We start from the raw sequence: 27,625 nt of genomic DNA, 5'->3' as shown, positions 1-27,625 counted from the left end.
TCAAACGTTCCGCTTGTTTTTCTACTTTGGCATCCATCTCTCCTGTAGGATCACATAAAACAAAAGTTCATGGAGAGCGTGATGCAAACAAATGCATCTCATTTCTTGGACGATCAAGATGACAGATGAACTAAAAAGCCCTGTTTCATGATCCCCTCTTTTAGCAAGCCAAGAAAAAAAAAAGAATTGATGTCTGATCCAGCCTGTGGGTGTGAAGGCAAAAAGGAAGGATTGATTCGAGTGACACACAATTGACTTTTTTGATCCATCTTCTTGATCTCCCCTTCTTTTTTCATATTTTCAATAAATTAAAAGTAACACAAGCCTTTCTTTTTTTCATTCGACTTTTATCAATCGATGCATCCAACCAACAAGAAACACAATGGAAAAGAAAAGGAGAGGATTCAAAAGAAGGAAAGGAAAAGAGAGGGAAAAGAGAGAAAAGAAGAGGAAATCGGCTTGGGTGTGTTTTTTTTTTTTTTTTTTTTTTTTTTTTTTTTTTTTGAGAGACGACGGAGGGTATAAATAGGATGAGTGATTTATGAACTCCTCTTTTCTTTTCAACATGTTTTTCTATAAAGTGATTCCAACAGAAGATGACAACAACAGTAATAACCCCTTAAAAGAACAAGATCCTGAAAAGACAGATCACGGCGGGGATCGAAAGCATGCTTTTCTTCCTTCTTCTTTACTCATGCAGCAACTCTTCTTCACCGAGCACCTGGTCGACATCGGTGCCCATCAATCCCCATCGGTTCACATCACAAACACAGCCAAGCAAAAGATCGGTTGGATCCAGGCCAGGTTATGTGCACCGGTCGAGATCAAGGACTGGAAGGACCTGAGGGACTTGTGTGTAAATCATGAAACCTATCGACTGCTGATCCTCGCCGTCTTCTTGTTGTTGGCTGGACTGGTAGAGATCTTTATGGCTCAGTGGAGTGACATGCGTTATGAGGGGATGAACGAGATGAGAAAGGTAAGAGATCCAACACAGAAAACAGAGAACTGACCGAATTGGAAGCATCCCTTGATGGATGTGTTGCATGATGCGTTTCCAAGGATTGAAAACTATCAGATCGTCAACTATTTACTCACGACCTGTGTGGTCTACACCGTCACTGGTTTTGCCCTTCAATCACCCGATTGGTCCACCCGACTGACCCTCCTCAGACGATGGACCTTTCTGCTCGGTCTGCTCTACATCTTTCGTGGCCTCACTCTGTTTGTGACCACGCTGCCTTCCTCTCTGCTGGATGAATGTCGACCGCCCGAGACGGAATTGACGGGGACAGTCGGAGAACGATTTGGGTTCATCTATAATGTGGTGGCTGGATCGGCGTTGGGTTGCACAGACAATATCTTTTCTGGGCATACGTCGGTCATGATGTCCTGTGTGATTTTATGGCGTGTGCATTCGAGGATGAGAAGAGTGTTTAGTTGGTTGCTTTATGGTTTGGCATTCAGTGGTATCACGATGATCATCCTCTCACGATTTCACTATACGATCGATGTCTTGCTTGCTTTATGTAATTTATTTTTATTTTGTGTGTGTGATGATAGACTGATTATGCTTTATAGTCATTACTTATATGACATGGAATGTTTATTTACAATACATCAGAGAAGCATCCATGCGTTACATGTTTGGTTTCACAAGATATGCTTCACTCGATCTCTTTCAATCCACCATGACAGATGGAGCACAAATCTATCAATACCTCAACTGGCAACCCTATTTATTAGGTCAAGATTGGATCATGTCTCTCTGTGTTTATGTGGATGGATTAGATATCCGTCTTCGGTCGATGGGTGTATTGGATGAACAGGGTGAATTAGTTTCATCAAAAATCAAGTCAACTCATTTCATGAAAACCATCGTTTAATTGTCTTTTTTTAAAATTAAAATTAATCTCTAATCTCTTTATTCCCCCTTCCCCTTGATTTTATCCTACGTCATGAATCTTTTCTTTTCCCCTCTCTTTTCTTTGTTGAGCTCTTTTTTTAAAAAAGAAAAAAAAAAGAAAAAAAGAATTTAAAAAGAATAAAAAAATATATAAAAAAAACAGGCTTTATTTGTTTATGATTGAAAAGGGTAGATACGTCAAGTACAACTCTTTTGTGTTACACTTTTTATCAAACATTCTTTATTCAACCAACAATCTATTGCTTGTTAACAATCGTTCTTTAAGGGATCACCTCGCACTGACCACCTCTGAATGTTTGTTACCTTTCCCCATCTGTTTATTTGCACCTTTTTTTTTTTAAAAAAAAACCTTTTCAACTCGTTTTCTCAATCTTCCCCTTTTCTCTCTTTCTTTCTTTCTTTCCAATCGAGCGATCCAATCCAGTCTGGTTGAAAAGAAAAAAAACAAAAAGAAAAAATTGTTATTTGTTTATCGGACGAAATTCCGAAACAGAAAAACATTTCTCTTCTTCTTGAAACACGAATAAAGTTTAATTCGAAAGGGCGAGGCAAATCATATGACAAGTAAAAAAAACGAAATTTGTTTTCTTTGATCTTCTTTTGAAAGGAGAAGGGGGATGAAGGAAAACGAGATGAACCATCGTCATTCGATGGTTTATCAAAAGAGTAAGAACCAAAGTAGTGAATTGGGATGATTGAATATGTGTATGTGTGTACCAAATAATAAAAAAAGTAAACATAAACACTGAGTGATTCAACTGACAATGGAAAGCACATGATAATCGTTTTTACGACTTGTTTTGATTGTTTTTTTTTTTTAATTTTTTTTTTTATTTGTTTTGGGGGATTTCAAGAAAATAAAAAAAAAACCTTTTTCTTCCCTTTTTCATCCACTGTCATGACTGAACTTCACAATAACAACAACAACACTATTTATTATCCTTCGCTTGATTGGTTTGAACGTGAAGAGGATGACAACAATTCATCCCAAGCCGTCGGTCGACTGCCTCCGATACATCAAATGAACCACGAAACGAACTCGATCGATTCATGTCATCCTAAAGCTTGGAAGGAGATTGAACCGACCCCTTCCCCCTCGGCTTCTACTGAGCTCACCAGCAGCAGCCATCGATCCAGAAAGCGTGGGACACCATCGACACAAGATATTCATGTCGAAAAGAACACGGAAGGCAAACCTCCTTATTCGTATGCGACGCTGATTAAATATGCCATTGAGAACAGCGAAAAGAAAAAGTTGACGTTGAGTGAGATATACCAGTGGGTGATTGATCATTATCCTTATTATAGTTCGGCTGGTACAGGATGGAAGGTAAATTGCGACCCTGTTTTGCTTTTTTTTTTTCGTTGAACTGATTCTCGTAGAATTCCATACGTCATAACCTGTCCTTGAACAAAAGTTTCGTGCGTGTGCCTCGTCCGATCAATGAGCCCGGCAAAGGTTCTTATTGGCAAGTGGACTGTCGTCTGTCCGATTCAGATCCAAGGACAAAGATCACCATGCGTCACCGGGGCAGTCGTTCGGGCAGTGACCCTGTCAAGGCGCCCTATCAGCCAGACGAACACCAACGCTTTCACCGGGACGCTCGTTCGCTCTCGCTGGATTCCAACATGAGTGCCAAACTGAACGCGGTCTCGTTCTATCCGGCTCCCTTTAGTTCATTTGCCTATGACAGCAGACCCCACCACCACCATCATCATCACCATCATCACCGACACAGCGTAGACTTCTCGAGAAACAGTCCTAGTCCTTATCTGACGAGTAAGCATACTAGCACACCGTCGGTTTCCTTACCTTCCTCTCATAGATTATGAACTCTACTCTCCCGCTCCACTCGATGGCTCTCATTCGCCCTATTCATCACTGTCCCGAATCCAATCCAAACACAATCCACCTTCCACCTTCTATCCTCCTCCAGTCTATTCCACCCTCGTCAAAGAAAAAGAAAACGTGATGCATAAAACAGATTCGAAACAGTCTGTCAGAGACAGTGAACCTTATGACAGTTGGATGTAATCCCCTCCTCCTCTTTTTTTCTTTTTCAATAAACAAACCCTTCTTTATGCAATAGGAGGTTGTACATGACTGCTTTTTGGAGGGTCAAGTCTGTGGCTGCTTTCATTTTTTTTTTTTTTTTTCTTTCCTTCTTTTTTAGTTCAAGATGGCCAAAAGTTTAAGATCCCAAGCAAAGAAGAGAACGAGAGGTGAGAGAAAGAGAAAAGAGAGAATAGACCTGAACTGAATCTGTCGGTAGCTGTCAAAAGAGAGACGGTCTTTAAACCAGTAGAAGAAGCTCGTCTTCAACGACTGGCCGAGGCCCAAGCAGAAGCCGCCAAGAAGGCCAAGGTGGGAGACGTGATGGAAGAAGAAGAGGTCAAGGGAGAGATGGAAGTGGATGAAGAGGTCAAGAAGATATCTACCAGTGGACCTCGAAGCAATCGTCATGCAAGAAAATTAAAAGAAAAAAAGAACAAAGGAAAGAAATCAGCTCTCAAGTTTTAAATGGATTCCATCAATAAAATCCCCTCTCCAATTGCATCTTCCCATTCACTGTCAATCCGTTTTTTTTTTCTTATATAGACTTGAGTCATCTCGTTTGCATCTCTTTAGCGCTCCAGTGGGATCAAAAAGAAACTGTAAAGGAATCATCCTTTGGAATCAAGGACGAAAGAGAAGGGTTGTCGAGATCTGTGAGTTTTAGAGTAACTCCCGAAGTGTTGTTTTCTGGGGGGAAAGAGGTGAGAGAGAGAATGTGTTGATCCAGAAGGACCCAGCTCGGAAAGAAGTAGGAAGGGGGGACCAGCAGAGGGCCATCGACCGAAAAGAACGTGGGGTTGCGAGTGGAACGATCCGTTGGAAAGGACAAGGTGTGTCGTTTATACCAGTCGGTCGTTGCAACCTTTGATGTCGATCGAAGCATTGGATAGCCTGTTTCTTGGAAAGAGAACAATCAGGATGCTTTCGGCAAGGCTTTGGTTGGCTATTCAGGCAGTCAAGTCCTCCAACGGACCTATCTGCTGAGTTCAGAGTAGGCCATGGGAAGTCCAAAGCATAGGGCAAAAAAAAAAAAAAAAAAAAAAAAGAGAGAGAGAGAGCAGGTTAGGGTGAGGAGCTGGTTGTCTTGCAGAAATCCAATACCCCATGTATATAATTTATTACTATTGTTGAGGACGCTTGAAACATTTGACGTACAGCTGTCTTTTGAATAGACAGTGTTTTTGAAAAAAATTCAAGCATTGATTGCTCAATGTGCTCAGCAGTTCCTACGAGTTGAAAAGAGTGTTTTGAGAATGAATTTGTATAACCAACACAACTTGTAAATGGATCAGCAAATCAAAAACATGAACAAGTAAAGAGTAAAGGGGAATTGGATATTCTCAAAAAAAAAAGGGTCTATAGACAAGGTTCATGACATATACAGTGATCTAACAAGACATTGTTCAAGTATACAGTATTCTCTCATCCACTGACCACCAACAAGAATACCATAAACTGGTATTTCTGTTAAAAGCAATCGGTTGATTTCATCTTTTAACAGGTTCTGCAGTTTAAACAATCCGGTGGGTTCATATCTTTATCACTTTTTTTGATCTCAAAGTGCAAAAGCTACTGCTCTGAATCTTTGTAGCTTATTTGAGCCCACCATCGGAATTTTCTTATCTCTCTTTCGTACTTTGCTGCCCTAGTGACGCCTCGGCCATGCTAGCAAGATCTGATTCTAGGTATTCATCATGTTCAATAAACAAAAAAAAAAAAAATAAGAGTGGTCCAAATGTTGCAAAGTAGTTTTTTTTTTAAAAAGAAACCCCACTTATTTCTAAATCTGTCTTTTAAGCATAGAGAGATTTTGCTACAGCTCTATGATAAAAATAGCTTCTGACGTTCTTCTTCAAACATGCATTCATGCCTAGTCGTACAGTGTGCCAACTGCTTCACATCTTACTTTAACATGGACCTTCACTACCAAACATAACATTCGATGTCATTTTCTGGGCGATCTTTGCATCTTTAGATGCCATCGATGGTCAGATCAAAATGAATAGCTATCATCATCGTAAGTGCTTTCTATTTATAAACGGATCGTTTGAAATATATCCATTTTTTCTTCATTGAATACACATTTATGTTTTTCTTCAATAATTGTAGTGTATAAAAGAGTAGTTTTTTTTTTGTTTTTTTTTTATTCAAAGAATTTAAACCTCACTTTTATCTTAAAAGAATACAATGTTTTACGCTTTCTGTTTAGGTGATAATAACCTTTCTTCATTTACCCCCACTCAAAAACAAGTCCAAGCATTTCAAGACTTCATAGTGGAAAAATCGAACGGTTTCTGCTGTATTTGTCTGAAGGTATTGTATCCAAAAGATCAATGCTTCAGGGCTGTTGATAATGATGCCAACTTGCCGTGTCTGCAATGGAAAATGCAGCCTATTTGCAATTCTGACGGTGAAACTATGAAAATGGTTTGCAAAGCCCATGTTAACACAGCCAAAGATGCATTCTCTAGCTTGTCAATGGTGTATCCAGGTATAATGCCGTATTTATTTTTGTCTCCCAAATAATATTAAACGTTTATCTACTTTCAGGTGATCTTGCCCCTGAAACAAAAGACTTGAATTATAGAGAAAGGTCGGCTTTGTCTCCCGTTAAGGTTATGTCGCAAATTACAAGAAAGTCAACCTTAGTCCATGGAAGAATCGGACATGATGAAGTTAGGTTCTATGTATACAACCTTCAATGATGAGTTTGCTGAAATGGCTTACGGTGGTACTCTAAGTTTCTTTTTTGTTCGTGGTGACCTTACAATGATTAGAAAAAAGAAAGTCAAGGACGTTTACAAAATGTTGCAAAGAATTCATCCCTTATTGGCTCGTTATGACATGCCTAATTTAATGTTCTCCTTGGTAAATACCATAATTCTGAAAACAAAAAACATGTCAACATTGATAAAACTTGGCTGGACAATGCCCTTTTTGCAAGTGAAGATGTCAACCCATAAGCAACAGATGTGGAGTTCAAGGACTTGATCATAGGCGAAGACAACACTGGGGAAATGGTCAGATACTCTCACCCCAGTCTATTGGCTCTTGTATTTCCTTATCTTTACGCCACTTGTACTGGTCACCATTCCACGGTCCCCCAAAGTATAGAAGATTTCAGTGAGCGCACTGGAATCTACAGCCTACCAGAAACCCAGGGAGGGTGTCGCTCAAGCTACAATGGGTATGGAAAGCCTTCCTGGCTATGTCAAAAAAAGGCTACTTATTCAAGATCAAAGATGAGCGCTTCACTGTGATCCTCAATAAAGTACGCAATTATCAGTCCGATGAATCCCTTGTCGCTTTCATAAACGAAAGAAGTGTCCACAAATCACAGCTTCCACTTTCCTGCTTTCGACTTTATACTACAAGACAAAGAATTGCAATAGCTAAAGAAAAGGACTACGCAGATATTCCTGATGCTGGTACTACATACTTTCTCTTAAACCTGTGTTCAGCATACTCACCACAAGTAATTACTAAGTTGATAAAAGAGAACTATATATCTTTCAGACTACTCTCGCTTTCAACTATACTAGTTTTTTGTTTATTCATAAAATGAGTTTCTTACATTGTAAAAGCTACAGGGTTAAAAATAAGAGAGGCAATCTATTAAGCTTTTTATGCATTACTTTATACACTATAATACAAGGAGTCGTATTACGAAATACGTGGTGAATTCTTTTGTACATCATTTGGATCAACTCAAAATATATACTTCAGGGCCCCACAATATTGAGCACTACGCATCATGTATTATAATAAAATTACCATCAATTGGTGTTATAAGTTCAGCTCTTTAGAATGGTTAATTTCCAAGTTGCAAGTGTATGAAACAGTGACTTGTCACATAGATACAAGAGATATTAACATAAAAAATTGTAAGCAGATAGCTCCAATAATTCTTTCTGGGTTTGATTGATGACAACCTCGACCAAAACTGGGACATCTTCAAAGAATTGTTACCAGAGCTTTTCATGCAAATTGGTATGACTGTGGTAAAAAAAAATCATACATTGTAAACTTGTTGTGATGATATAAAACGTGACACTTGAAAAGTCCAAGTATGGATAAACCCTAAAATATAAAGTTGCAGTGAACATATTTAGGACTCGGCAAGTGTTTCTTGAAAGCTGGTTTCCACAAGGCTTATTTTTGGATGCACGTAAAGAGTATATGCTTCCCTGTTTCTGGTAATTTGCACAGTTGACAATATCCGTCTTCTACATTTGCTGTAATAATTCTGTATAGAGTGGATTGAATTGAAGATTTCTTATGCAGAATACTGTATCATATATTGCTGGGAATATAATGAATAGAACTATTAATAAAAGATTTTTATCTATTGTTGTTTATAATTCTCATCTTAATTTGTGAGGCTTTTTCTCTAAGAATACTATTTGGACTATTAGAAAAAAAAATGAATGCAATATTGAAATTCAAAGATCCAAAAAGTGGCATATCCACATAAACAATCCCACTATGGCTTTTTTTCTTGTTAGCCCGGAGCACTTAGTCGTCTTTCCGTTTTGAAAAAGTAAGGACATGACCTCTATCGGATAATACATTGATTATTCTGTAGTGTTACAAAACTGTTTTACAAAACTCTATGTAGTATGCACACTTTCATGCGAATACGGATAAACAAGAAGTTCAACTAAAAAGAGAAATTTTGAAGACTTTACCTTGCTGCCCAGTGACTCACTTTTATTTTAATTACGTAACACAAATGATGCTAGTCAGTGTTTGTTTTATGATCGTTAATGCTAGCAAAACACAAACACGTAATTGAACAGCGTTCAATTGAATCTCTATAAAAAGGTTCCAGTGAGAAAAAAAAGTTTTTATTATTTTTTCACTTCCATCAAACATCAATATGGCTCCTTTAAAAGTAATCGGCGCAGGATTTGGACGAACAGGTACAGTTAGTTTGCATGAAGCATTAAATATATTAGGGTAATAGAATGGAATTTCCTTTGGGTTTGTGCCAATTATTTATTCCATCTGTTCTAGATACAATACATATCACATGATCTGCTGTCTCAAAGACGAAAGCCTTGATATCAAGCCTTTTAAAGAAGCTCATAGAAATCCAGAAGCAATTGATTGGGACAAGCCTTACGAAGGTTTTGATGCAGCTGTTGACTGGCCAACCTGTACCTTTTACAAAGAATTGATGGACAAGTATCCAGATGCCAAAGTACTCTTGACAGTACGCTCACCTGAAAGTTGGTATGCGTCGGTATGCAAAACAATTGCTCCCTTGGCGCAAAGATACAATGAAATAAAATCCGAAAGAGCAAAAGAGGTACTAGATGTGACCCTCAAGGTTGTTTTGGATGGTATCTTTGCTGATGAAGAAAGGATGAAAGATGAAAAACTAGTTCAAAAGTTATTTACTGACCATATTGAGGAGGTAAAGAGACATGTACCTTCTGATAGGTTGCTTGTGATGGAATTAGGCGAAGGATGGGATAGACTTTGTCAATTTTTAGGAAAAGAAGTGCCAAATGTACCTTACCCAAAACTTAATGAAGCCGCTTCTTTTCAAGACAGAGTTTCAAAGCATTTGAATGATTTATAAATAAAATTCAGATGACTTTCTTAATTGCCATTCTTAGATGAGGCGCTGTATAAGATGTGCTTTGTATTATTCGGTTCCTATCTGCATATAAAATATTTATTTTTGTAATTTCAGTGGTATCCTTGGTATTTTATCGTGATCTATCCATGTAAACCCTGGCTTGAAAAATAATATGCTTCACGATGAAGGCTTCAGATAGCATGGTTCTTTCCGATAAAGAATTATTAGCTCCTAATAAGCCAATTTTACACACAAAACCAAAAAACTCTCATGGGTGAATGTTGTTCATGCTGGCCACCAGAAGACCTCTAGTTTTCTTGCAATGTCGACCAATAACTCCACTACCCAATCGCATAGTGTCGGGATTGGACAACCTGATACTAACGCAGAAATGAGTCCTTCAAACCTCAACGCGCAAGCCACTCGTCCCTTTCTAAAAGGTTCTGTCCCCAATTCCATCTTTGTGGATATTACAATTGTTAAGGATAAGAAGATACTTTTAACAGAACTTACAACGTTCTGTCAGGGCAATGAACATCTTTGGGCAGTCGCAGACCAGATCCGTCGAGAATATCAACGTTTGTGCGCTGAGCTCACCGTTTCCCCGGCTATGTATGAGCGATTATGTACGGAGGGTCTTCAACTCCCTTCTTTCACTGACCGTTTTCTTGCACTTCCGTCTCTTTCACCAAGTGCCAAATTGTTGAAAGTTACCTTGACAGGTCTTCGTCACCAATATGGTCGTCGCGATGGAGGACTTGCTCAATTTCATTCTGACATGCAACGTAACTTATCGTCTTTCGGCCATATTATAGAGAGTGGTACTATTAGAGGAACCTTTGGATTTTATTCAGGCAAAGGTTACGTTGTCTTGGAAAAGTTCCCTGAATCCGATCAGCAACGCGATGAGACTCCTCGCCTAGAACTTCAGCACAATGTACATTGGGTTTATCAACCTCTTGCTTATTCGACCTCGGCTATACCAGCTTCTCTTCTTGATGACGTGTCCATCAATGTTCACGCCACCTGGTCATCCATGAAGCCCTACTGTCGATACTGTCACGGAGATCATTCTTTAAAAGACTGTCAAGTTCGACAGCAAGCTACTATCTGCTATTTGTGTAACGAATCCGGCCATATCGCCAAATATTGTGATAGAAAGAATGTATATGGAGCCTCGGGTGTTCCCAATAAGAAAAACCGTAAAACGCCTATTGTATCGGCTACTGAGAAATCTCTTATCAGCTCTCCTGATTCAGTTACTTCTCTTGATAAGAATTTAGTCGTGTCTGATGAGGCTAATGTAGAGACCACCTCTCCTCTGGATGTAATACCTGCTACAGTACAAGAGGCTTCAGGTAGTTCTACTGTTCTTAAGCAGCCTGGAAGTAAGAAGTCAAAGTGCGCCCAGGTTCTTCGTTCAGCTACTAATAAGATGCGGACATCTGAAGATCACGCCTCTACGAATAACAGTACAGTTCCTGTTGTTTCAGCTGTTAAATTCTGTCCTCACTGTAAGAAAGAAGGCCATGTTCGTAAACAACATCGTGATTGCGACTTCTACGTACCTTTTCAAACGAAGCTCTCTGACAAACCTCTGCCTTCCAATGAGGATACAGAAATGATGGAGTATCCTGAACCTTCTGTTCCCACGACTTTCAACGGTTTAGCTAATAGGGATGATATGAGTATCGATGCACAGGGAGGGATTGCCTCTGAACATCTGGTCGCACTACATAGTGGTGTAGACCCTCTACTTTCTCAATAATCTTTATTAATATGACATCTTTATTAAATACCCTTACGGCCTCTAACTCTCACGAAACTCTTAACCCCCCCCCCCGGAAATTTCTCAACAAACAAATTCAATTAACTTTCGAATTGCTACTCCCAACTGCCGCAGTCTTGCCAAGACAGCTGATGTATCAGTTCGAAACCATTTAATTCGTTATCTTCGTACGCGTTCTCTTGATATCTTAGTGCTTCAAGAAACCCATTTGTCGACCATTTTTTTGCAAGGAACCTTCCATCTTCAATTTCAAGCAACTGACAGTTTATGGACCCCACACTGTGGTCTAATTTGCTTTTCTCCGTTGCTGTCCTTTTCGGATACCAGATTTAGTGTTTGTGGTCGAGTCATTACTACCTTGGTCTCACATACACAGGATGCCTTTGAACCTATATACACCACAGTGATTTATGCTCCCGCAACACGTCGTGATCGCTTCGTTTTTCTTGATACGCTGGATCAAAATCGGACACCACTGCTACCAGATGCCTCATCCAGGCCTCTTGTCCTTGGCAGTTTCAATTACACATATGCAACTCATATTTCTTCTACAGTTCCCCCGTCAGGCACCTCCTTCTTGACTATCATATATCGATCACCTCTTTCAGGATTGTGTTTCTGATAAAGATTGTGCTCCTCAAGTGACATTTTCTAGTGGTACGTCTAAATCTTGTATAGATTACATCTTTGGCACTTTAGACCTTTATGATTGCAAAATGTCTTCAAATGTTTCTTTCATTCAACCTTCTTGGTCAGATCACTTCTTAGTCACATCCTATTTTGCTCTTCGGGCTCCTGTGCATTCCACTGTTCTTGGTAAAGGCCAGTGGCGGGCCCACCCACGATTTGCTTCTTCAGAAGCCTTTCGAAACCTTGTTTCAAGCACTATCACTACCACCATGATTTCCTTTGACCTAAGTCTCACTCCGCAAGAAAAATGGGATATGGTGAAATTAGCCATTGCACAAGTAGCTCAATCATTTTCTCGTTGCTCTACGTTTAACCTTACCAAAGCTGAGTCCCTTTTACACCGAAAAAGGTCTAGGATAACAAAACGCCTTGCTTTAAATCCTGAACTGTTGTCATCCCTTACACCTCAGCTATCAATTGTTGAGAGTCAGCTTGCATCCCTACAGCAGTACCATGAGGAGACGTTAGCCCTAAGGGCCGGCATTCGTTGGAGGGAACAAGGTGAAATCTCAGCAGGCTACTTGAAGCGTGCAGTCTCACAACGCCAGACCTGTCAGATCATGAAACAATTGGTTCATCCAACTACTGGAGCACTATGTTCCACTTTCAACGAAATGTTAGATGCTACTGTTCAATTCTACAGAAACTTGTATTCTTTTGAACCGATTGATAATACTGCCATTGACGATCTGCTTTCGGTCATTCCAGACTCTCTCCATCTCTCCGATTCAAATCAACGATTCTTGACAAACAGCTTCATTTACGATGATTTAATTGAAGGGCCTCCCGTTGTCCTCGCCGTAGTAGCCCTGGTCTGGATGGATTATCTTATGAAATACTTCACCTCCTTTTCATACATCCTGCCTCCAAAGACCTTGTGCTCCAAGTATACAATGATGCATTATCAAAGGGAGTTTTCCCACCTTCATGGTTCAGCACCTCAGTTTCTCTCCTACCGAAGAAAGGTGACCTAAAGTATCTCAAAAACTAGTGCCCAATTTCTCTGATAAACGCCGATGCGAAGGTTTTTACTAGGCTGCTCAACTCTCGCATTATCAAACGTGCTCAGAAATTAGTCACTCCATATCAAGCAGGATTTCTGAGAGGCCATTTCATTGCTGATAATGGGTTGCTTATGAAATTGATCATGGAGCATGCACGGCTCACATCTTCAGACTTAGTTGGATTATTACTTGATCAAGAGAAAGCGTACGATCGAGTGCACCCTGCTTATCTATGTAAAGCCCTCCATCACTTTGGCTTCCCCCCATCAATCGTTCAGAGCTTATCAACCCTATTTTTCAATACCGGGTTACATATCAACGTAAATGGCTTTCTCTCTACTCCTGTCCTCCAGCATCGTGGGCTCAGACAAGGAGATCTTATCTCACCTGTTCTCTTCAACTTGGCCTTTGAGCCCCTCCTACGGCGTATTTTGTCTGATCCACATTTCTCCGGCTTTCAACTTCCAAAGTCTGTTTGTTCTCCCCCCCACATACATTCAATCTCCTCAGTGAAATTGTTAGTTTACGCGGACGATATTGTTTGTTTTCTCAAGAGCCCAGAAGATCTCACAGCTTTACAGCACCATCTCCATTCGTATTCCAAGGCCTCTAATGCGAAGGTAAATTTCAACAAAGCTGAATCCTTTGCACTTTCTAGTTCTCGCTCTTGCTATCATCGCATTTGAAGAACTCCTCTTCTGCAACAACAAATACATTCTTGGCATGACAGTTCGTCGAGTCGACCCATTATTTACTTGGGATTCCCGCTACACTCCTTAATCGCCCAACGTGATGTTTATTTAACCTCACTTTTATCCCGACTTGAGACAAGACTTCAATTACACTCACATCGTTCTCTCTCATTTCGTGGTCGAGTGACAATCCTGAACTCCCTAATTCTCTCCAAAATGTGGCATGTCCTGCGTATCCTTTCTGTGCCAAAAAGGTTCTTTCTCAGGCTACAATTGCAAATTTCTGGCTTTGTCTCGGCAAAACAAACTCCACGCATTAGCTTTGAAACGATGTACTTTCCTCGAAATAAAGGGGGCTTGGGTGTCCTTAATCCGCCACTCCAACAAAGTGGTAATTAACTCTCAAACAGCTCTTTATCTCACTCTAGGCGATGTTTCTATACCATCATCTTCTTGTCCGTTATCAAGTTCAATGGTTCGTTTATCGTGCTCTAGTGTGTACATGACTGATCCTATTCCTGGGAGGTTACGACTTAGATCTGCTCGTGAAATCTCTCTACACCCATACCTCACAAAACGCTTTCTTAAATGGGTCCGATCTGATCATATGAAGCTTTATCCTTTTTTTTGTCAGGGCTTTCTTGCGTCCCAACTCATCGTTCATCCCGGTAGCTCACACCTATATTGACATGTCTCCTTTCCTGGTAGCCTTATCCTTGACTCCAAAACCAGGTGATCAATTGCGCCTCATATCTAAACGGTACCGTCGTCTATGTAGTCCTCCGGTGTCTTCTTCGACCCTCTACCCTGATCTCCCCCCCCCCTCAAAATGGCTTCTTCTATGACGCTTCCCCCTCCTACCACAAAGTCGTAACATATGGTACAGGTTAATCCATAATAAACTGCCTTGCCAGTCGAACTTTTACCTGCCTTCTAAATTATGTCCTGTTTGCAATGACCTGGAAGAAACACTTTTCCGTTTCCTCTTTGACTGTCTTCAAAAGCTTGCTGTTTGGTCTCTTCTTTGGGATTCACAGTTTGAGCAGCCATTTTCGAAATACTCGCTATGTCGTGCACTGTTCCTCCTAGATTTCCCTAAATGTCGCCCTGATACAGTCCATGCTCCCCCTGTTTTCATTGATACCATCTTGTTGACCATATGGTGCAATCACTGGGCATTTATTTTTGATCATCGTCCTTTCCTTACTGATATCACTATTCGCTATGTTAATCAACTCTTGTCCGTTTCTCTCCAAGAATCGCTATTATCAAGTGGGATTTCTCCTCTGCCTCTTCCACATTTACAGTTATCTGATCTTTCATCTTGTAGACTACCATTAAACTGTACATGCTTGACTCTATAAATACAAAACCAAGAAAAAAACAATACAAAATTTTAAAAAACCCGTACCAAAAACATTTTCACGTACCATCCTTATCTGTCACTTAATAAAAACCCGAGCTCATAGCTCCTTATATAAAAAAAAAAGAATCGCAAGGTCCAAGGCACTAATACCACCTTGTTGTAGAGGCAACTGAAGGATATCAGAAGCAATAGGAGGGAAGACATGAAACATCAGGAATTTTCGACTGATACGACGTATATTTCCTAAAGTTGCTTGACTAACCCAGGTGACTCGGAGAACATGCCGAAGTGTGGACAGTATCAAAGTACTTAAAACTGTTGCACGACCTCGAATAGAAAAATTACGCTGATTATGAATGTCGCATGCCCGACTAATCTTAGCAATCAGATGCGATTGAAACCAGTTGTGATGAGCGTTTGAATGTATCAGCGGATAACCAAGATATATGAGAGGTTCAGCTGAGCGTCGATCATGCCATCGAGTGATACCATAAGATGCTAAAGCAGACAACCAGTGGGGATGAGGAATCCCGGAGACAGAGAGCGCGACGGTTTTGTCGTAATTCATTTTTGCGTTAGATGCTTGATTATAGCAGGTAATAAGAGATTAAACTGCATCAAAATCACCAAGATTGTTCAAAAAGATTAATAAATCATCTGCATATGCAAGAACCTTTAGAGAACATAACGAGGGCGGTCTATATACTGGTGTGCGTATGTTCGGCAAGTGATAGATTAGGAGGGCAAAATCCAATGATTCGTGGGGAATCAACAATTGCTTTTATGAGAGATTCGATCGCGAGATTAAACAGGAGAGGGCTGATCGGATCATCTTGACGTAAACCCCATCCCAGAGGAACGGGTGTGGTGAGGAAGGCATTGACATCAACCCTCATGGATACCCCAAAGAACAATTTGTCTATAGAAGATACAAAAGAAGCAGGAAAACCATACTGATCAAGGACCGTGCAAAGATAATCAGGGTGAATCCTGTCATAGGATTTTTCTTGAGCACATAGGAGGCCAATTTCATCCGAGTTTCTGACTGCAGCTTGTTCAATAGCAAGATTGATTAGAATGCCATTGCTGGCGATAAATCGATCTTTCATAAAACCACTCTGCCATGGCGGGATAAGTGAAGAGACAACAGAACCAAGGCGGGAGTTGAGCATGCGAGTAAAGATTTTTGCATCACAATTAATTAAGGTAATCGTACGCCAATTCTGTAAAAACATGTGATACCCTTTTTTTGAAGCAGACAAACACAAGTTTCAAGCCACGACTTGGGAAAAACACTATCCGAGAGGGCGTTATTGTATTCTTTTAGTATCAAGGAAGAATACTTGGGATGTTTAAATATCAAATTGAGAAAAACGTATGACAGGCCATCCGTCCCTGGGCTACTAACTTTAGGAGTGCGCGTGACTTGATCCAGAATTTCTTCCTTCACAAAAGGTGAGACCATCATGTCAGAATCTTCCATGAATAGACGACAAGAAGCAAGAATGTTGGAAATCATATCGTTAAGAGCGGATGAACAGATCGCATCTGCCGATTACAGGTTCTTATAAAACTTTTCAGTAACAGCTAACATGTGATCTTGTGTAAAACATATATTCTGTGTCAAAGGGCTCCGCAAAGGTGGAATTGATCGTTGAACTCGCCGTTGTTCGGCTGATTTCTTGAGACACCCTGCGTCTGTTTCACCTCGTTCTCTCCAGATATGTTCGGCCTTAAGAATAGCAATAGAGGTTATCTCTTGTTGTAAAGCCTGGATTTGACTTTCAACTCGAGGCAGATGAATTGCCAAAAGTGGAGTAGGCAAAGATCCTCTAAGTATACGTTGATTTTTCTTCTGTAAAGCAACAATTTGTTGTTTACGCCAGTCTACAAGTTTTCTTCTAAATCGTCGAGTAAAAAGTTGAACTCTACTTTTAACTAAATCCCAAAGTTCTTGCGGTGTCGAAGAGGAGTGTTCAATTTCTTTATCATACAAGGCGTTGAGAATAGTCGCCAGCTGCTGTCGATATTCTTTAATATCCACGTATAGAGAATTAGCCCTCCATATACCCGGACCTGTATCAAAAAGAAAATCGGCCTTTAGGGTCACCTGAAGCAAAGTGTGATCAGTCCCACTAGCATTGAGAAATTCAACATTTGCGTCAACGTAATTAACTGACATATCTACATAAATAAAATCGATGGTGGATTGAGTGTATGGTCCTCGCCGAAAAGTGGGAGTATCCAGAGAACGGAGATCCACCATCACATTTTGGAAATGGTATTGTGGAAAATGTAACCATCTTGGAGGAGGCGGGGCGCGATTGATTGATGATGGTGATGGGAGAGAATAGTTAAAATCTCCAGCGATAATCATACGATTAACACAAGAATCAGAATCATATGGTGAGAGTTGACGATAAGATAACAAAAAATCAAAAAATTCAAATTTATCACGCGGCAAAGAAGCCGGAGCGTAGACAACTAAAATATAAAAGGGAGCCATCTGATCATTAATATGAGTGATTTTGGCTAAAATACAGTGCGCATCTTCAGGAAGAGGGATGCCTGTTAGCGTATATTGAGGATCAAAGCAGAGAAGACCACAGTAGCGAGTCCAGAAGGATTGATGGCTACAAAACTGTTGGTGTAATAACTGTAAATGGTGAATATTACTACCACTATTGTCAATTTCTTGAAGAGCAACAAAAGTGGGAGGTTTCGAGCGAATGTACCGTATTAAATGTTTTCGTGATGTTGGACTACTAAGCTTGAAAAGGCTGTTACCGTTCAAGGAAAGTAATGTATGAGCCTTGCGTTTGTTACGATTATTCATAGTCATAACATTTAAAGATTCATAACCTGTCGAGGTTTTGGTAGTCGGTTGGACTTCCGAATCGGTTGAGCAGTCGAAGTCTGATGAAATTTGTCAATGTATTCTTCATATCTGGAGAGATTACATGTGTATCCAATAAGTCTTCATCGGAACTAAGATCCATAAATTCCTGTGTCGGATTGAGATCAGAAGGCGAAGCAGGTCGAGTTGGTAAACCCTTCTCTTCCACTAATGTATGAGATGTATTCTCATTCGGCGTCTTATCTACATTGGCATATTGAGAAAGATTGGATTGTTCGAACAATGGATCCGTGGCATGTTGACGATAAACGGTAAAAGATTGGATTGAATCTTTGGAATCGGATGAATTGTTCGTAAGGGTTCCGTCTAAGGTTACGTTCGTGGCGTACTGGGAAACCTCTGTATTAAACACCGCCAAAGCTGTCGTGTCTAAGGCCGTATTATCATTCGTCACAGTGTTTACTGGAGGAGCAAGTTCATGTGAAACGGAGGGTGAGTGATTCCCTTTTCGTCGTTTACCCAAAGCAAATTTATCAGGACATTGTGTTCTAATGTGTCCTGGCTTAAAACAGTAAAATCGAGTACGTTTGTTACTAGGGGCATCTTTACATTGTATCGCACAATGGCCAAGTTCATGACAGTATTTGCAATAGGTAGGCATGGATAAAAACTGAAGACAACTCGGCACTATCAGACGTATCTACCCACTCGGTGGCATGTGTAAGTTCGAGAAAAGGATCCGTCTGAGTAGGATCAGGAGAGTAATCTAAGACTGCATACCCAGATCCAAGGAAAGCACCTGTTTCCGTGTCAGTAACAATACCAACATCCCTAACAACACCGTAGTTGCCGAGAGTACTGCGTAAGCCTTCCAAAAGCCGCTGTGGACGTAACCATGGTAAACGTTGGAGTGTAACTCGTTTAATAATTGATTCAGGATGTCATGCAATGACAGGGCGGATGATAACTAAGCCATTATCGAATTTTAATCCCTCATGGCAAGCTGAAGTGCGAAATTCCTCATTATCAAAATTAACTTCCAGGTAACGATTAGGACCTGACTTATGGACTATAAGACCAACGTACTCTTTCAATTGGTAAAAGGCGACCTTATATAATTCTCGATCAGATTCACGACGAGATGTAACGTCAAAGAATATGCTTCCCGATGATTGAGACACTCCCCAATAGGTGGTATCGATAATTACTGGTTGAACATTATTCGAGTCAGTTGTATTCAAATCAACTGAATCAGATGAAGATTGAGATGACACATGTGAGTGCCGATGAAGTAAACTCTCTCGGGTGACAGCCGGACGTTGATGTACTTTCGAATACAGCACAGTTGTTTAGGGGACGATGAGGAGTTTGACCTCATTGATCGTGTAGATTTGTTTGGTGGCCTACCATGTTCAGGTGGCTTAGAAACTTTAGGCGAAAGAACCATTTCATCAACTATAGGATTGTTTGTCGTTTCTAATGCAATCCCAGTTGATTCCACTCCGACCTCCAGTGTGCTACAGTCACACCAAATAAATTCAGGGACAAAGAAATTTATTAAAGAAAAGCTTATGCTCATAACAAAATAAAGCTGTCTTTCTCTCATCCATCAACTCATAAAAAAATATGTCTGCTCAAAGCCCTGATTTGAACTCCATAAAGCATGCTTGGAATGTTCTTGAAAGGCGAATTGAGAGAAAAATATTGTCGGTCAAACACTTGGAGCATCTGAAGGTGGCTCTACTAGAAAAGTGGGCAAGACTGGATGATGAATTTGCCGACCAATTAGTTCGAAGCATAAAGAAGCAATGTGAAGCAGTTATCAAAGCTAAAAGCGGCGCAACAGAATAATGAAAATGATTTTGTATATACATTATTAAAATAAACATCTGAATCTTCCTTTTCTCAAAACTTGAAGTCCCAAGCTTAAGTATACACGTATTAATTGGCCTTGAACTTACATGCCATATTTTTTCAAAATTCTGTTTCAATATTTTGTCCCAAAATTTATTTGGTATGGCTGTAGTCTATAGAGGCATATTCCTGTATTTTGCTATTCCTTGTTTTAAAGCAATTGAGCCATGCTTGCTGTTAAATGGACTATTGTGTATCCGGCCATTAATATTTTATGTCAACATTACAAATCAAAAAATACGATTTGGGTTACAATGTGAACTGATAGTGTTTAGAGAGCTGTTTGTTTCACAAGGAACATTACAGGATAATCTATTAAAAAAGATTAATTACATTCTTTATTGAAAACCTTGCTATATATTATTCAAGCAATATCATTTATAAACAAAGTATACTATAGAGCTGTTGCTTTGTATCTCAATTCAGTATTTACCTAACAAGGCCATATGTTTCCGGGTCCTCAAATAATTACGCAGCAACAGACATGCCTAAAAAAAAGTCAAAATGAATCGTGCAGTGATATGGTATGCTTAATGTCGTTATAGAATATCTATTTAGCAGTATAATCCAGTTTTTCTAAGGGTATTGTAATATTTTATTGGGTTTACCAAGGATTAATGCTTTAGGGAGTCTTAGTGTGTGAGTTTGCAGTGCCAATCAAGAATAAAGGAAAAGGAGGGAAGACTTTACCAGATATAAATATCAAATAATTTTATTGTTCAATGCAAATAGGTACCTATTTAGAATTCTGCGAGAGTTTATCATAGCTCTGCGGGTGATAGAACTAAACCAGTACATATTAGTCCAAAGTTACTTTGTATTTATTAATACGGGAAAAACGCTCCTTTAATGCGAATCTAGAGTACATACTTTCTCTTAAACCTGCGTTCAGCATACCCATCACAAGTAATTATTAAGTTGTTAAAAGAGAACTATAAATCTTTCAGACTACTCTCGCTTTCAACTATACTAGTTTTTTGTTTATTCATAAAATGAGTTTCTTACATTGTAAAAGCTACAGGGTTAAAAATAAGAGAGGCAATCTATTAAGCTTTTTATGCATTACTTTATACACTATAATACAAGGAGTCGTATTACGAAATACGTGGTGAATTCTTTTGTACATCATTTGGATCAACTCAAAATATATACTTCAGGGCCCCACAATATTGAGCACTACGCATCATGTATTATAATAAAATTACCATCAATTGGTGTTATAAGTTCAGCTCTTTAGAATGGTTAATTTCCAAGTTGCAAGTGTATGAAACAGTGACTTGTCACATAGATACAAGAGATATTAACATAAAAAATTGTAAGCAGATAGCTCCAATAATTCTTTCTGGGTTTGATTGATGACAACCTCGACCAAAACTGGGACATCTTCAAAGAATTGTTACCAGAGCTTTTCATGCAAATTGGTATGACTGTGGTAAAAAAAAATCATACATTGTAAACTTGTTGTGATGATATAAAACGTGACACTTGAAAAGTCCAAGTATGGATAAACCCTAAAATATAAAGTTGCAGTGAACATATTTAGGACTCGGCAAGTGTTTCTTGAAAGCTGGTTTCCACAAGGCTTATTTTTGGATGCACGTAAAGAGTATATGCTTCCCTGTTTCTGGTAATTTGCACAGTTGACAATATCCGTCTTCTACATTTGCTGTAATAATTCTGTATAGAGTGGATTGAATTGAAGATTTCTTATGCAGAATACTGTATCATATATTGCTGGGAATATAATGAATAGAACTATTAATAAAAGATTTTTATCTATTGTTGTTTATAATTCTCATCTTAATTTGTGAGGCTTTTTCTCTAAGAATACTATTTGGACTATTAGAAAAAAAAATGAATGCAATATTGAAATTCAAAGATCCAAAAAGTGGCATATCCACATAAACAATCCCACTATGGCTTTTTTTCTTGTTAGCCCGGAGCACTTAGTCGTCTTTCCGTTTTGAAAAAGTAAGGATATGACCTCTATCGGATGATACATTGTTTATTCTGTAGTGTTACAAAAATGTTTCAAAAACTCTGTGTAGTATGCACACTTTCATGCGAATACGGATAAACAAAATGTTCAGCTAAAGAGACTTTACCTTACTGCCCAGTGACTCGCTTTTATTTTAATTGTGTAACATAAATTATGCTAGCGAGTGTTTATTTTATGATCTTCAATGCTAGCAAAACACAAACACGTAATTGAACAGCATTCAATTGAATCTCTATAAAAAGGTTTCAGTGAGAAAAAAAAAGTTTTTATTATTTTCTCACTTTCATAAAACATCAATATGGCTCCTTTAAAAGTAATCGGCGCAGGATTTGGACGAACAGGTACAATTAGCTTGCATGAGGCATTAAATATATTAGGGTAATAGAATAGAATTTCCTTTGGGTTTGTGCCAATTATTTATTCCATCTGTTCTAGATACAATACATACCACATGACCTGTTGTCTCAAAGACGAAAGCCTTGATATCAAGCCTTTTAAAGAAGCTCATAGAAATCCAGAAGCAATTGATTGGGACAAGCCTTACGAAGGTTTTGATGCAGCTGTTGACTGGCCAACCTGTACCTTTTACAAAGAATTGATGGACAAGTATCCAGATGCCAAAGTACTCTTGACAGTACGCTCACCTGAAAGTTGGTATGCGTCGGTATGCAAAACAATTGCTCCCTTGGCGCAAAGATACAATGAAATAAAATCCGAAAGAGCAAAAGAGGTACTAGATGTGACCATCAAAGTTGTTTTGGATGGTATCTTTGCTGATGAAGAAAGGATGAAAGATGAAAAACTAGTTCAAAAGTTATTTACTGACCATATTGAGGAGGTAAAGAGACATGTACCTTCTGATAGGTTGCTTGTGATAGAATTAGGCGAAGGATGGGATAGACTTTGTCAATTTTTAGGAAAAGAAGTGCCAAATGTACCTTACCCACACAGTAATGCAGCCGCTTCTTTTCAAGACAAAACTTCAAAATATTATGAATGATTTATAAATAAAGCTCATATGATTTTCTTAATTGCCATTCTTAGATGAGGCGCTGTATAAGATGTGCTTTGTATTATTCGGTTCCTATCTACATATAAAATATTTATTTTTGTAATTTCAGTGGTATCCTTGGTATTTTATCGTGATCTATCCATGTAAACCCTGGCTTGAAAAATAATATGCTTCACGATGAAGGCTTCAAATAGCTTTCAAGAAGCAGTCTATTCGAACAACATTTTTCCACGAATTATACTAAGATTTAAACTGAGAGCGTGAATGAAAAAACCAGTTAAGTTTGTATGAGCAAACCATATCCCTTTATCCAAGATGTTTATAGCCTTTCCTATACTTAAAAAAGACGGCTTGCTTTTGCTCCTGAGAGTAATTTAGCACTTGTATTACCAAATTGTTATAAAGTTTTTTTTTTTTTTTTTTTTTTTTTTTTTTTTTTTTTTTTTTTTTTTTTTTTTTTTTTTCATTTTTGATTCCAAAGGATGATTCCCTTGCATTTCTTTTTGATCCAACTTGAGTGATGAAGGGGATGTAAAAGAGATGGCTCAAGTCTATTAAAAAAAATTGAATCGTAATCATAATAAAAGCGAGAAAATTTCAAAGTGAGCGGGAAAAGACTTTTTTTTTTTTTCTCTTCATGACAATAACCTTACTTTCTCAAGCACCCGACATTTTAAACTTAAAGACACGTCATGTTCAAAAAGAGACTGCCTTGATCATCTCTCCACCATTCGTAGGCCATGAAGATCCCATTCAAGGCGATGTCTTGATTTGTGAAGAGTAAGTCGGATCGTTCCCATGCTCAATCTCACCTCCTCTTTCAACAGTCGGTTTTATTTTTATTCAGAAAGCAGCCAGACTGGTATTGCTGTAGACTATCGAGATATCATTATTCACGCTATTTCAAGACAAGAAGGCGATCCGAGCATCTTTTGTCAGCTGGACAGCGGTCTTTTCTTTCCTAATCAGCAACTGCCTGAAGATGACTATGAACGACAAGAGACCTTGACCGAACTTCGATTCATCCCTCGTGACAAGGGTGCAGGTAAATAGACAAGAAAGGAAAACAAAAAAGAAATACTGAGTCTGGGGGGGAGCGTATAGTGGAAGGGATCTATCAGGCCATGTCAGAATGTGCAGCTCTTTATCCTGATGAGGACCTTATGGCTGAACAAGACAGTGACCATCAGACCTATTTTGCTGACCTCGATCATGAGCTGAACGAGGAGCAGCAGGCCGCTCTGGATCGATTGGATTCACTGCTTGAACCATCGGAGGGATCTCATTCGAATGATTCGGTGGACAAAAGTCTGTGATGAATCAAATAAATGTACAATTGAACTGTTTATTATTTATGAAAAAATTTCTCTCTATTTTTCTTCTTGTGCCATCAGACTCAAAAGATGGATGACATCCGATGGTGCTTCCACTCGCCAATTCGCCATGCTTTTCTTGGGTGGACCGATCGTGATCGAATAAAGGGTCGATTTGGTCTCTTCCCAGCTGGCTTCACCGCCCGTGTTGGCTAGCTGTTCTTGATAGCGAGCAAAGTACGTGGCTGAAAGGGTACGGAACATGTCCTCGTCCGTCTTGTCATCCCCAGCACAGACAATAAAGTCAGCATCCGGCGTGAGAGTCAGGATACGCTTGACGACCTCACCCTTGTTGATCATCATCGGACGGACCTCGAGGTTCTTCTTGCCGACCAAGATCTCCACCGGTCTCTTGGACACCACCGAGTTTTCCAGATGGTTTTGACATTCTTTGGCCTGGAAGAGTCCATAGTCTTCGTCAGCCATACGGTAATGCCAGGTGATGGAGGATTTCTTGTGCTCGACAAAGCTGCCCTCTGTACGCTCCGTGTAATAATCAAAGATCTCTGTCACATCCTTTTTCCAGTCCATGTCAGTGTCTTCCAACGCATTCGTCCACTGATCCGAACCGGCCGCTTTCCAGAAGCAGCCATGCTCTGCGCTGAGCCCAAGGTTCTTGATCCCGCCCAGCCAATCCTCCAGACAGGCCTGATCTCGACCAGACACAACCCAGACATGGTTCTTTGGATCATTGCAAAGCGCTTGAAGGTATTCTAGCATCTCTTGTGAAGGTTTGGCGTCCGTCGGCACAGAGACGATCGGCGTCAGTGTGCCGTCATAGTCAAAGAACATCAGACGCTTCTTGGCAGATCTGAAGGCGGTCGTGAACCGATCGATATCCAGAGGAGGTGCAGTGTGTGATTGCAGTCTGAAGTTTTGTGTGCTCTCGGCCAGCTGTTTGGCAAATGACTTTGCCCAATAGGCCGCAGAGTGTTCGACGACATAGTTGTAGAGTTGACTGTGGCGTGTCGCCTTTTCTTCAGCACTGAGAACGAGAGCCTCATGGATCGCCCTGGCCACACCAGCGATGTCGAATGGATTCACGATAAAGGCCGCACCCAGTGAACCTGCTGTGCCGGTGAATTCAGATAGGATGATGGAACCATGCTGTTCTTGCTGACAGAGGATGTATTCAAATGAAGTGGTGTTCATGCCATCTCTTAAGCTAGTGATCAAGCCAACGTCAGCCACAGACAGCAAAGCATAGTACTCGTCACGATCCACGTCTTGGTAATAGTGATGGACAGGAGTAAACTCGAGTGAGCCATAGAGGCTGTTGATATGGCTGACAAGCTCAGACACCTTCGATTCCAATTTGGAGTTATCACCAAAGGTAGGTGTCGTGACCTGAATCAGCACCACTTTCTTTCGCCATTCTGGATAATCACGCAAAAACTTTTCAAACGCATGCAGTTTTTGAACCACACCCTTGGTCGAATCAAGCTTGTCACGACCGATGATGATCTTCTTGTCCGCATACATTGCTCGGATCGCCTTCATCTTGGCGGCCACCCCAGGCTCTTGACGAAATTGATTGACTCGCTTGGCGTCGATACCAATCGGAAACGTCCCGACAGACACTATATGTCCATTCACATTCACACCTGTCTGTGTCGATTCACAACCCAGGACCCGAGTGCATGCGCCGATAAAGTGTCGAGCATAAGAATAAGTTTGGAATCCGACTAGATTCGCACCCAGGAAACCACTCAAGATCTCTTTTCGAGCTACACAGACAGTGTTAGTTTCCTTTTTTTTTTTTTGAATCCTCTTACTTGTCAGGCAACGAAAGATTTCTGAACTAGGGAAAGGAGCATGAAGAAAGAGACCGATGGGGGCATCAGGAATCATCTCACGCAACATTTCAGGAACAAGCAGGAGATGATAATCATTGATAAAGACTAGACAGCACAAAGAAAAGTTAGCGCCGGGTATCCTTTAAACCTATCCACTTACTTATATCACCCGGGCGATAATGATCAGCAATTCTTTTAGCAAACTGCTGGTTCACAGCCACATAATCTTCCCAATATTGCTTTTCGGACAAACCGCCCGCGTGATCCGACCAGACCAGATAGTGGAACAAAGGCCAAAGTACTTTTTTATCAGACGTTAGCGTCGCCACCAGAAAGACAAAGTCTACTTACCTTCTTTACAATAACCTTCATAATGACCACGCGACTTGCTATCCAAAAAGACTGGCACAATCTGTCCCTTTTCCATCAAGAGACCTTCCAGTTTAGCCACGTCTTCCTCTGCCAAGTCTTCTGAAGATAGTACGGCCTTTGTTGCCTTGTCTTTGATCGGGCCTGTCCATCCGATCTGGATCGTTTCGTATCCTTCTCTCAGGCTTTGCAAGCCAGCATGCAAAGCGAGATGGCCTCTGCTCTGGGTGATGGTCCATTCGGCCGCATGAAATTTAGCTCTCAACGTGCCACGGCGGTGATGATGACGGGCGAGCTTGGACACCGGTGCTCCAGAGACATCCTCTGGGAGTTGAGGCGAAGGAGCCTCGGTGACAATCTTGGAAGGAGCCGATCTTGAGATATGATACGGAATTTGATGGGTCACGTTAATGATACGACCAGAGATCTGTGGCATCTTGCCTGCCAAAGGTAAATAGTCGGCTACTTTTTCAGCTGTTAATGATGGCATGCTTTTTTAAAATGAAAAGTGAATTAAAAATTGTATAAAAAAGAAAAAAAGAAAACGTGTCATTATTTTTTTTTGCCTTTTTGTTATTGTATTAAAAAAAAACACGCGGAGATATAAATTTTTTATATGCAAAAAAGAGACAACAATCCACAAAGACTGTGTACTTTAACCAAACGATCTCGGCCTTTTTTCTTTCTTGTGAATAACTATTGATGGATATATTCTATTCTTTAACATGATCGGTACCTGGTAGTCAAAGAATTGAGTATTCTTGCAGTTTGTGACATTATGTCATCATGAAAAGCACTTGCTGATTATGATCAGTATCATCTTATTCATCTCATTTTACAAGTCGCTCGTTAATTTACTGCAAAGAAACCTTATTATGGATGGGCATAGACATTTTTTATTCTTTTCTGTTTGATTCATCTTGCTATATCATTGAATGAAACATTTCACTCATTTTCTTTTTTGGGTATCACTAAGTCATGATGATGTCATTCAAAATTCTAGTGTTTTACTGATTTCACTACAGCACAAGCTGGAAATGTTCGTGAGGTCACCGATCGAGATGTGATAGGGATTTGAAAAGATATGATAGCCTTGCGAAGCTTTCATGACTGCAAAGTATTTTTGGATAGTAAAATATATGTAGTGAACTGATGCTGCAACAAAGAAGCTTATAATATGGCTAATTGATTCTC

At 39.8% G+C, this 27,625-nt stretch overlaps 10 protein-coding genes across 10 annotated transcripts; 8 read left to right on the top strand and 2 right to left on the bottom strand.

Annotated features, from left to right (window-relative positions):
• Positions 1-565: 565 nt before the first annotated feature.
• RO3G_14602 (uncharacterized protein) lies at positions 566-1,886 on the top strand (the record flags this gene model as incomplete). Its single annotated transcript, XM_067669186.1, has 3 exons — positions 566-979; positions 1,079-1,529; positions 1,582-1,886. The coding sequence occupies 3 exons, from the start codon at positions 566-568 to the stop codon at positions 1,884-1,886; spliced, it is 1,170 nt and encodes a 389-aa protein (XP_067525287.1).
• Positions 1,887-2,825: 939 nt separating this feature from the next.
• Positions 2,826-4,448, top strand: RO3G_14601 (uncharacterized protein; the record flags this gene model as incomplete). Its single annotated transcript, XM_067669185.1, has 5 exons — positions 2,826-3,257; positions 3,311-3,707; positions 3,754-3,926; positions 4,102-4,150; positions 4,201-4,448. 5 exons carry the CDS (start codon positions 2,826-2,828, stop codon positions 4,446-4,448), a joined length of 1,299 nt encoding a protein of 432 aa, XP_067525286.1.
• Positions 4,449-8,862: 4,414 nt separating this feature from the next.
• RO3G_14600 (uncharacterized protein) lies at positions 8,863-9,570 on the top strand (the record flags this gene model as incomplete). Its single annotated transcript, XM_067669184.1, has 2 exons — positions 8,863-8,942; positions 9,000-9,570. The coding sequence occupies 2 exons, from the start codon at positions 8,863-8,865 to the stop codon at positions 9,568-9,570; spliced, it is 651 nt and encodes a 216-aa protein (XP_067525285.1).
• A 391-nt stretch (positions 9,571-9,961) lies between these two features.
• Positions 9,962-11,338, top strand: RO3G_14599 (uncharacterized protein; the record flags this gene model as incomplete). The annotated part of the gene is made up of 1 exon (XM_067669183.1): positions 9,962-11,338. The coding sequence occupies one exon, from the start codon at positions 9,962-9,964 to the stop codon at positions 11,336-11,338; it is 1,377 nt and encodes a 458-aa protein (XP_067525284.1).
• A 737-nt stretch (positions 11,339-12,075) lies between these two features.
• Positions 12,076-13,780, top strand: RO3G_14598 (uncharacterized protein; the record flags this gene model as incomplete). The annotated part of the gene is made up of 3 exons (XM_067669182.1): positions 12,076-12,935; positions 13,085-13,526; positions 13,712-13,780. 3 exons carry the CDS (start codon positions 12,076-12,078, stop codon positions 13,778-13,780), a joined length of 1,371 nt encoding a protein of 456 aa, XP_067525283.1.
• A 4,186-nt stretch (positions 13,781-17,966) lies between these two features.
• RO3G_14597 (uncharacterized protein) lies at positions 17,967-18,629 on the bottom strand (the record flags this gene model as incomplete). Its single annotated transcript, XM_067669181.1, has 1 exon — positions 17,967-18,629. One exon carries the CDS (start codon positions 18,627-18,629, stop codon positions 17,967-17,969), a length of 663 nt encoding a protein of 220 aa, XP_067525282.1.
• Positions 18,630-19,594: 965 nt separating this feature from the next.
• RO3G_14596 (uncharacterized protein) lies at positions 19,595-19,819 on the top strand (the record flags this gene model as incomplete). Its single annotated transcript, XM_067669180.1, has 1 exon — positions 19,595-19,819. One exon carries the CDS (start codon positions 19,595-19,597, stop codon positions 19,817-19,819), a length of 225 nt encoding a protein of 74 aa, XP_067525281.1.
• Positions 19,820-22,179: 2,360 nt separating this feature from the next.
• Positions 22,180-22,888, top strand: RO3G_14595 (uncharacterized protein; the record flags this gene model as incomplete). The annotated part of the gene is made up of 3 exons (XM_067669179.1): positions 22,180-22,259; positions 22,317-22,719; positions 22,799-22,888. The coding sequence occupies 3 exons, from the start codon at positions 22,180-22,182 to the stop codon at positions 22,886-22,888; spliced, it is 573 nt and encodes a 190-aa protein (XP_067525280.1).
• A 642-nt stretch (positions 22,889-23,530) lies between these two features.
• RO3G_14594 (uncharacterized protein) lies at positions 23,531-23,946 on the top strand (the record flags this gene model as incomplete). Its single annotated transcript, XM_067669178.1, has 2 exons — positions 23,531-23,673; positions 23,721-23,946. 2 exons carry the CDS (start codon positions 23,531-23,533, stop codon positions 23,944-23,946), a joined length of 369 nt encoding a protein of 122 aa, XP_067525279.1.
• Positions 23,947-24,263: 317 nt separating this feature from the next.
• RO3G_14593 (uncharacterized protein) lies at positions 24,264-26,921 on the bottom strand (the record flags this gene model as incomplete). Its single annotated transcript, XM_067669177.1, has 4 exons — positions 24,264-25,993; positions 26,042-26,167; positions 26,223-26,363; positions 26,414-26,921. 4 exons carry the CDS (start codon positions 26,919-26,921, stop codon positions 24,264-24,266), a joined length of 2,505 nt encoding a protein of 834 aa, XP_067525278.1.
• Between the last annotated feature and the right edge of the window lie 704 nt (positions 26,922-27,625).

The sequence above is a fragment of the Rhizopus delemar genome, genomic scaffold, assembly GCF_000149305.1.
Source record: "Rhizopus delemar RA 99-880 supercont3.14 genomic scaffold, whole genome shotgun sequence".
Taxonomy (NCBI): Eukaryota; Fungi; Mucoromycota; class Mucoromycetes; order Mucorales; family Rhizopodaceae; genus Rhizopus; species Rhizopus delemar.
Note: the sequence above shows the minus strand (reverse complement) of the source record. Positions and strands in the feature narration are given on the sequence as shown.